General features: G+C 43.0%; 1 protein-coding gene across 3 annotated transcripts in view; it reads right to left on the reverse strand.

Moving 5' to 3' along the window:
- Window positions 1-10,238, reverse strand: part of ABHD17B (abhydrolase domain containing 17B, depalmitoylase) — a 40,109-nt gene extending 29,871 nt beyond the window's left edge. The window contains exons 1-2 of one of the 3 annotated variants that reach the window (XM_032798170.2): window positions 9,910-10,238; window positions 497-966 (exon numbers count right to left, since the gene is read on the reverse strand). In XM_032798170.2, the coding sequence (XP_032654061.1) occupies window positions 497-963 (467 nt within the window). In that variant the 5' untranslated portion in view covers window positions 964-966; window positions 9,910-10,238. Of the gene's footprint in view, window positions 1-496; window positions 972-9,909 lie in introns of all 3 variants that reach the window. The other 2 variants (XM_032798169.2, XM_032798168.2) reach the window with 2 other exon arrangements.
- Window positions 10,239-10,241: the final 3 nt, after the last annotated feature.

A 10,241-nucleotide genomic window follows, 5' to 3' on the forward strand; every position in this document is an offset into this window, starting at 1 on the left:
AGGTCAGACTAGATGATCATATTGGTCCCTTCTGACCTACGAGTCTATAACAAAGAACATAATAAGGAAAACAGCAGACAGTTTTCTCAGCTCAAATGTGATATCACTCCAGGAGCGGTGGGCCTGGTTGACATCTGCTGACCTTGATATCTGTTAATCCTCCAATGGAAGTGGGATACACACAGATTAGTTAAGTGGACTGCTCCAACAGTATCTGCATTTGGGCACTAGAATTTCAAGCCGTCTATAATTATTTATGCCCTGATCCTGCAAGCAGATCCAATTTGCAAAACTGGAGCCTAAAATACATTTAACATATAGCAGTAATTTTGTAAGCAATTCACTTGAAATGTGGCCATGCCACCACCCAGATCTGACATGAACCAGATAATTCTAGAATACAGTAATTTTAAAATGGAAATAGACTCCATGCTAGCATAGATTAAGTAAACTTTTGTAAAGCACAGCAAAAAACAATTTGCAATTAATTCCTTACCTTGTCCTAAGAGCCACCCAAGCAGCATCAATGTCAGCATACAGGTTCTTCTCTGTTGGTTTCCCAGAACTTGCGCCATATCCAGAATAATCATATGAGAATATGTTGCAGTTAATCCGTGAACCCAGTCCTATGTAAAAACTGCTCATCTGACCTAGGTCAACAGCATTTCCATGCGAGAAGAGCAAAGTATATTTGGCGTTAGGTGAGCAACGCACAAACATACAGGCAATCCTGTTACCTTTGCTGGTTCTAGTCATGAAACACTCAATGGCATCTTTTTCTCTAGAGGAGTACTGCCAGTCTGCTCGTTCTGAAAGATGTAGAGTCCAGCGACTACCACTCTCATCACACATCAGTGTGTAAGTAGGATCGGGAGGTAAAAATGCCAGTTTGGAAGCAATTTTCCCTGGGCATGGTGGACAACAGAACAGGCAACACAGTTCGCTAAAGGAAAGATTATTCATCTTCTATTCTGAAATAGGAAAAGAGAAAAATATTAATTTCAAATTACAATTCCATACAAGAACACAGTAAAATTAACGTCACTGTAATTACAGAATATGGGAGAATGTTTTACAACAAAGGTTAATCTCTATAATCTTAAATTTAAAACTAAGATTATCAACTTGTAACTAAGAAAATGTGTTTACAACCATAAAATATAACTTCAGATTATCAGAGGTGAAATTTGAAAACCAATAGAGGAAAATATATTCCTAATATGTCATTAATCATGAGAATTTTTATTAAAAGAATAAAGATTATATTCCTTGAGACACGTACAAAAATGTTGACATTAGAAATCAACTATTCACATGACTTATTTTGGCCCAGAAAGCATGGTACTGCTCCTTCCAAAAACGTCAAGTTAAAATGACAACCACTGAAAAGCCAACAACATTAAACAGTACAATGCTTCCAATGCACTAAAGGAATAAGGATCTCATTAGCCAAGAGTCACTACTGTGTTGTCAACCATTTCAAACTTATCGTGAATAACGTGATTTTTGGCCCCTACTGCGGGGAATCTTGTGATGTGAAAAGTTCCAGCCTTCAGACTATTTTAAAGATGCAAAACCAGAGACAGGTTCCTCAGAGAGCACTTTAGCTTACCAGAAGTTATAAGTAAACTGCAAGACAAGAGTTCCACCCTCAGAGATGTTCCTACAATCTTCTTTCACAGACTAGACTCCTTCCTAGTCTGGGCCCAATCCTTTCCCCTGGTACGGTCCTTGTCAGTTCCAGCTTAGGTGGTAACTAGGGGATTCCTTATAACTGGCCACCCCTTTGTTCTGTTCCACCCTCTTTCATATCTTTAGCACAAATCTTTGGGAATCCTTTGTCTCTCTCTGGGTTTCCATCCTTCCTTCTAAATGGAAAAGTACCAGGTTTAAGATGGATTCCAGTACATGACACATGTTCACATCACATGTCCTGTGAGACTTCATTACCCATTGGTGGGCACAGGTATAGGAGAAGGCTTACAAGTAAACAGAGCCATTTACCACCAATTGTTCTAATTAATGGGAGCCATCAAGATTCCAAGTCACCATTAATGGCCCATACTTTGCACGGTTATAATAGGACTGCAGAGTAATACTTCATATTTCTAGCTTCAGATACAAGAATGATGCATTCAGACAAATAGAATGAACACACTCTGTAGATTATACGCTTTATAATGATACCTTACAAGAGACGTTTCGCATAAAGCATATTCCAGTTACATTATATTTACATGAACATATGGAGTGCAATGTCACACCATTAATTTGTGCCCTTTGCAAACTTTATTAGCAGCAAAGGTATCATACCTTCTGGGGTGATAACTGTCAGATAAAACAGAGTTTGTATGTGTCACTTCAGGCAGAGCTAGGAACAGAACCCATCTACTCTGCCACAAAAACTTTCAATAGGAACATGACAAGTCAGATGCTTGTGTAACCCCCCACTAACTCAGGTAACATATAGAGCAGGGGTCGGCAACCTACTGCACGCGTGCCAAACACGGCATGCAAGCCGATTCTGAGTGGCACTCAGCTGTCTACCGTGGTCCCAGCTCCCAGCCCCACTCAGCCCTCTCCCCCTCCACCCACCGCTCTTCCCTGCGGGGGCAGGAGGCAGAAGCTTGGTCCTGCGGCAGCCGAGCTTCCCCTCTCCCCCGCTTCTTCTCTCAGCATGGTGCTTTCCTACCCCTTCCCCTCTCCTTCCCTGCGCCAATCAGCTGATGGCCCTTGCAAGGGGGAGGGGGAAGAGCAGCAGCATGCACACAGCTCCACAGAGGATGCAAAGAGAGGTAGGGATGGAGTCTTGGGGAAGGGGGTGGAACAGGGCATATCCCTTCCAGCCCCTTGCCATGAGCCACTCAGGGCAGAGGGCTGGGAGCACCCCCACAAGCCGAGCACCCCAGCCCTCTGCCCTGTCCCTTGAACCCCCACCACACATCCAGCCTTCTGCCCTGCACACCCCCACCACTCTACCCTGAACCCCCCACACCCCAACACACCCAGCCTTCTGCGCTGCACCCCCACAGCCGCCATCCCTCTGCCCTGACCCCTGAATACCCCCCACACACTCAGCCTTCTGCCCTACACCCCCCCACACCCCAGCCCTCTGCCTCGATGCCTGAACCCCCCTATACATCCCACCCTTCTGCTCTGAACCCCCCCCAGCCGTGACCCCTGAACCCTTTCCCCCCCGATCTGGGGTCCCAGCTGCAGGCCTTGCTCAGACTGCTGCCGGCCTAGGTGAACAGAACCCCAGGCTGGCAGTGAACTCAGCAGGCTGTCGGCGCAAGATCAGCATTTTAATTTAGTTTTAAATGAAGCTTCTTAAACATTTTGAAAACCTTGTTTACTTTATATACAACAGTAGTTTAATTATAAAATATAGACTTATAGAAAGAGACCTTCTAAAAACGTTAAAATGTATTACCGGCATGCAAAACCTTAAATTAGACTGAATAAATGAAGACTAGGCACACCACTTCTGAAAGGTTGCCAAGCCCTGATATAGAGGGTTATCACACAGATGGTACTTCCACGCTAAGAGATTTGGTTCTTTAGCTCAAGTGATATACACCTTTAAAAACAAGCCAAACTCAGAGGTTCTGGGTTCAAACCCCTCAAATGACCCAAACAGGAGCATTGTTAGTTTTCTATGCTATTTGTAACTAGACCACAATCTAATGACAGAGCCAGGAATAGAAAACAAGAATCCTGATGACCACCATTCCCATTGCTGTCTCACAAATACTTGTGTAACCCACTGGCAGTGTCCAAATTTACTTCTAAATATAATGCTTTGCAGTATAAAACTATTTCAACAGTTACTCCAGGATATACACTATCCATTATACATGTACATATTTTTCACTCTCACATAGGTGGTCAGTGGGATATCACATCCCTCACTCCACTTTTGTAAGGCTTTAGATATATGACCTTTGTAAGTGTGGTTGAATCCAGTATACTAACTGGGTACCCACATCTTGGACATGAGCATTCCCCATTCCAGGTCAAATATTTAGTGATGGATGTTACCACAAAATGTGTTGGAGGTACCCTTCTCCGCGGGTGATCAATACGGATGCCTTTAGAGCAGGTTAGGAGTACCACTATCATTATCCAATAGTTTGTTTAGTATGTACTCCTGGGGTAATTCTGCTCCAAAATATTAAAAGTTCTACACACAATATTTAAAATTCTGCATATATTTTAACTGTCACAACATAATATAATCATGTCAGTTTCAATTATGCTGGTAATTTATTTCACCATACCTGCCAGAAAATATGTCTGTAACAATACAGGCAACAAAAAAGATCCAGGAATTGTTTTATGACAAATAGATTCCTTACTAGGCATATTAATACTGAACTTTGAGTAATAATTCATTTAAATTACAATACAGAAACTATTTCCCACACCCCTCATAAGCAGTGCAAACACTTGGGGGAGTAAGGAGTAACAGAGGAGCAGAGGGAGAGGGAAGTAATTGCTGGAAAGGAGCCTGGGAGTGAACCTAGAAAATTGTTGGGTGTGGGAAGTATGGAATAGGTTTTTTGGGGGTGGGTGGGAGAGAGGGATTGTTAGTGAGTTGGGAAGCCTCCCTCATGCAGACTCTGGCTGACCCCCAACCTCTCCCATTCAGTCAGGCACCTCTACGGTTGTACCCATGTGTTCTTGCATTCCCTTTTCTGATTCAGTCACGTATAGCCACACGTGTCCCCACGTGACCCTGCACCCCAACTCAGCCACCCCCTCCCAACATGGCTGCAGCTCACTCTTCCTCATCCCCATATGTCCTGCACCTGCCTCATCCCCATGTGGTCCTGCACCCCCACTCCCATTCAGCCTCTGGCTCAATGTCATTCCATTACTCCTCTGCCTCCCCCACATTAGCCCTTCTGAACCTCAGTTTGTGTGACCCCAGCAGTCCTGTGCAACTCCCCATATCCCATGCCGCCTCACCTGTCCCTGCGGGGAGGGTGCTGTGAGGAAGGCAGCCTCTTCCCCCTCCCTCTCTGCAGCTGGCTGCTCCAGCCCATGAACTAGCTTCCCTCTCTTCTGGAACCTCATCTGTGCCTGGTGGACAAAAGGTGTATTGCAATGCGACCCCTCTCAGCTTCCTTCACCTCTCAGTAAGAATCGATCATTCCAGGGGGTGGAGGGTGGAAGAGGTGTAAAAACAAAAACAAAACGAAAAAACCCTGTGGGGGACATTGATTCTGTGCTTGCACAGTGATGTAGAATTCCCCCAGGAGTAAGTATGGATATTTAGCACAGGAGAAGCATTGTACTTGTCACAGGACAAGTTCAGATATAGAGCTCAAGAAAGTTCAACAAGGTACAGATATGTTTGCAGTGTCAGCATTTCCATTTCTAAGATATGTGCTCAAAATTCAGAACAATAAGAAACTAAATATATTTAAAAACATGAGAAAATCTAAGATTTACCTTTATCTTATTACAAAAGTAGAAAATTTCTGAAGTATAGTTTAAAAACTTCACTGCATAAGCTTGCATTATTGCACCAGTATAGTCTCAGAATCATGGAACCAACTTACCCATCCCCCTTTCTACTGGACAGTTTTTAATGCATGAATAGCCTGCTTGTTAAAACTAATCTCTTCTAAGCTTCAGATGAATAATAAACTGTTACACCAAGGAAATTTTAATGTCCTGCTTTGCAGGCTAAAATATAATCCAATCTTCAGCAATTAACCTTTTCAGTAGAGCTGAAGAAGGGGAAAAAATAGATAGGTCAGTCTAATGATTGAGAACATCCCAAATGTTTATCTTGGGCTCTCAGAACGCTTCAAGTGTAATCGCTTTACATAGGCAATTTTTTCCCTCCCAGATCTATAAAAAGTAGTACACCCAATATCTTCTCCCCAAAAAACTTAACTAAGGGTACGTATACACTGTGAAATTGTTGACAAAACTTTTGTATTTCACGGGTACTCAAAAAAGCCACCCTCACGAAAGATAAAAGTTTTGCCAACGCAAACAGCAGAGTGAACATGATTTTGGTGGCAGGAGCGCTCTCCTGCCAACAAGGCTAATGCCGCTCGCGTAGCCGGAAGTATTTTGTCAGCAAGAGTGCAGATAAAAGTACCGACAAAGAGAGTGTTTACACACGCTGACTTTCAGCGACAAGGCTGTGTTGACACAGCCTTCTCACTAAAAGCTGCGTGGTGTAGACAAGCCCAATGTCTCCCAAATGCTGTAAACACCTGTGTGGTGCATAACCTTATTCAGGTGAGTAGTCCCATTGGCTACTTCAGAAAGACTACTGATAGGAATAAAGTTAAGCATCTAAATATATATTTGCAAAGTTCTCGATGGGGGATTTAAGACAATACTAAAAATATGCAATAGTTACACTATGCAACATAGTTAAACTGTTTTAATTTTTTTCCCCCCATTCTTATTTTAGCAGCATATATTTGGACTATTCCACAACTTCCTTCACCCTTTCCTAAAATTCTGAAAGCAGACAAACGAGGACTAAAACTATAAACAGAATTTACACAACAATCCAATAGTTAAAATCCCTTTCCAGTTACATTATTCATATATTTCCACAGTAATGCATTAACATCCTTAAACAATTTTATTAATTTTACAAGAAAGGGGATAACATATGTAACAATGTAGTGAAAAATAGCTATAGGAAAATAGTGCCCAATTAAAAAGATAAAGGCAACAGACCAACAGAGCTATAAAGAATGAACGAACACAATGGATCCAGAGACGAACATGGAGGAAGCCTGAAAACTAAAGTTAAAAATTAATAAATAAAAACACACACACACACACACACCATGTAGTTATTCTGTTATTTTCAAGTACTTCTCAAAGATGTACCTTTACCCCAACATAACGCTGTCTTCAGGAACCAAAAAATCTTACCACGTTATAGGTGAAACCACATTATATCGAACTTGCTTTGATCTGCCGGAGTGTGCAGTCCCACCCCCCTGGAGCGTTACTTTACCGCATTACATTCAAATTTGTGTTATGCTGGGTCGCATTATATCAGGGTAGAGGTGTATGAACAGCCTACAGTAAAACTAAATCACGATAAAGGATTAGACCAACTTTTTTTTTTTTGGCTTCAAATGAAAATATTCATGGAAAACTATTTAGCATCATCATAGCTAAAGAGCGACAAGGAGTCCTGTGGAACCTTATAGACTAACAGAAGTATTGGAGTATCAGCTTTTGTGGGTGAATACCCACTTTGTCAGAGGCAAGCATAGCTAAAGAAGCACTCCAGGAAGACAAGGCCATTGTGAAGCTAAATGAATTATTTGTATCAGTCTTCACTGCAGAGGATATGGGAGATTCCCACACCTGAGCCATTCTCTTTAGGTGAAGAATCTGAGGAACTGTTCCAAATTGAAGTGTCAGTAGAGATTTTGGAACAAATGATAAATTAACCACTAAAAAAAAAATCAAAAAAAAAATCACTAGATGGTATTCACTCAAGTGTTCTGAAAAAAGTCAAACATGAAATTGCAGAACTATTAACTCTGGTATAAAACCTATCATTTAAATCAGCCTCCAAGTCAGGCAATTACATATCAGTGAGCCTAATTTCAATACCATGCAAATTGGTTGAAACTGTAGTAGAGAACAGAATGATCAGACAGAGATATGAACGTGGTATGTTGGGGAAGAGTTAACACAACTTTTGTAAAAAGAAACCATGCCTCACCAACTAGAATTATTTGAGAGAGTCAACAGCAGATGGACAATGAACCTTGGTATTAGGAAAAGGATAGATAAGATCTAATATATCATAATATCATTATATAATTCCATTGTACGACCATACCTTGAATACTGCATATGGTTCTGGCTGCCCCATCTCAGAAAGATATATTAAAATTGGAAAAGGTACAGGAAGGACAACAAGAGAGAGTAGGATATAGAACAGCTTCCATATGAGGAGAGATTAAAAAGACTTCAATTTAGACAAAAAAATGACTAAGATGGAGATATGTTAGAGGTCTATAAAATCATAAATGGCAAGGAGAAAGTGTATAAGGAAGCGTTATTTATGCCTTCACATAACACAAGAACTGGTGACACCCAATGAAATTAATAGGCAGAAGTTTTAAAACTAATACAAAGAAGTACCTCTTCACACAACACACAGTCAACGTGGAGAACTCATTGTCAGGGAAGGCTGTAAAGCCTAAAACTTTAACTGGGCTTGAAACAGAATTAGATAAACTCATGAAGGACAAGTCCACCACCAGCTATGAGCCAAGATGGTCAGAAACACAACCACACCCCCTGGGTGTCCCTAAAACCATGACTGCCAGAATCTAGGATCAATCACTCAGTAACTGCCCTGTTCTGTTCATTTCCTTTGAAGCATCTGGCATTGGCCCCGTAAGAATACAGGGGGCTAGATGGATCTTTGGTTCAATCCAGTATGGCCATTCTTATGTTCTTGTGGCTATATGGTTTTACTATACTCAATAATATTAAAAAGTATGAGAAAACGCCTATCTTGCACTGACTGTCCAATAAAGAATTTCCTAACTGGTAGCAGCCACTCTTGCAGGATATTTCATACATTTTAAACAGCATTAGGGGTCTATTTTGGGGTAGGGATGGAGAAAGAGTCAGAGGAAACAACAGACAGCAAAACAAACAAACAAACAAACAGAAAAACAATCCGCAGAAGATCCCAGATATACACAAATGTGGGATTAAGTCAGATTACATAATGTTTGTGTTCTGTAAGCAAGACACTGCACTATGGTATTCTTCTACTTAAAACAATCTGCACATTGACAGCCACTGAAGTACTACATTGTTGGCAATTCAGTGCCTCACACTGGTACGTCATTATACCATTTAAGGCACAAATAATAAAGAAAAATATACATTCAAACACACAGATCAGTTTTAAATAGTTATATTTTGGTTTTAGTATAGTTAATTTTTAAATATCATTTGAAAGTAACTGAAATCTGTCTGCAAGATAGGTTATTTTGCCACAATTCTTTTCATACTTTTTCTTCCATAGGAAACTAAAATCTAAAAACTGGTCAAATCAAGACAACCAAAAAGTGATCTTCACATTTTCCAAAACATCCAATTTTTAGTTACTCCATTAAAACAAAAGACAATTTATATATACACAAAAACCTACCTGAATCTACTAAAAGACAAAAATCAAGGTATGCATTTTAGGGTCATTCTCCCAATTCATCGATTTTAAAAGTAAAGTATTTGACTTCTCTCCACCCATAATAGCATGTTTCATAGCTCAATTTACTTAGAAACGAGGTACTAAAACAATACAGTCCCCCCATGCCCAAAACAGACACGGATTAGAAATACCTCGCCCCCTGTTAGCTACATTTCATTCACCCACCCGCCCAGTGTATGAGATAAGCAGCAGCTGCGTTTCAAATATTGATTTAAAATCTTTCCCCATAACTGTCGGAGCTGCTGCTCACACCGGAGGGTGGAGGCAGCCGGCTCCCCAGTTGCTCCGGCTAAGAAGAAAGGGGGAGGTCGCCCCCGGGGCAGGGAGGGCGGGAGAGCACCTAGGGATCGCATCTAGCTGAAAGCCCCCCGTTCACCCTACCCATGGGGCCGTTACACTTCCCCGCAGGGCCCATTCTCCGCGCCCCCCGAGACCTCCCTTGGCCGCAGGGAGCAGAAACCAACTCGCTCCACAGCGACGCGCCGCCAGCCCACCCCTTCGCTGTGCCCCGGCGGTGAGCGCGCTGCCCCACTCTGGCCGACCAGAGACCGAGTTCCCCTGCGGACATGCACGGCCCAGCCCGAGCCTCCGGGCCCGTGCACAGAGCGCCCCGCACCCCAGGGACCTGGGCCCCGCACTGCAGGAGCGACCAGTGAGCGGGTTCGAGCACGCACCTGCCTCCGTCTGACGTTGGTCCTGTAGCGTGGCCGCGTCCGGGTCCCTCTGGGGGCTGCGGCCCCGTCAGGCCCCCCCCAACCGCCGCCGTTCGAACGCCGGGGACGTGCTGAGTAACGGCTCCGCTTAGCTCTGTCAGCGCGGCGGCCTGCAGCAGCGCGTGGAGCCCGCTTCTAAGCGGCCCTCGCCGACTACCTCCCCGCGTCGCTGACTGGACTGAATTAATCGGGACTTGGGTAGAGCAAAGGACGGTTTAGTGGCCAAGGGGCGGTAGGCTGGGAACAGGCCCTCATTGACCGGCAGCCGGCCACAACGCACCAATGAGATTGCA

The sequence above is a fragment of the Chelonoidis abingdonii genome, chromosome 6 (genome assembly GCF_003597395.2).
Source record: "Chelonoidis abingdonii isolate Lonesome George chromosome 6, CheloAbing_2.0, whole genome shotgun sequence".
Classification (NCBI taxonomy): Eukaryota; Metazoa; Chordata; order Testudines; family Testudinidae; genus Chelonoidis; species Chelonoidis abingdonii.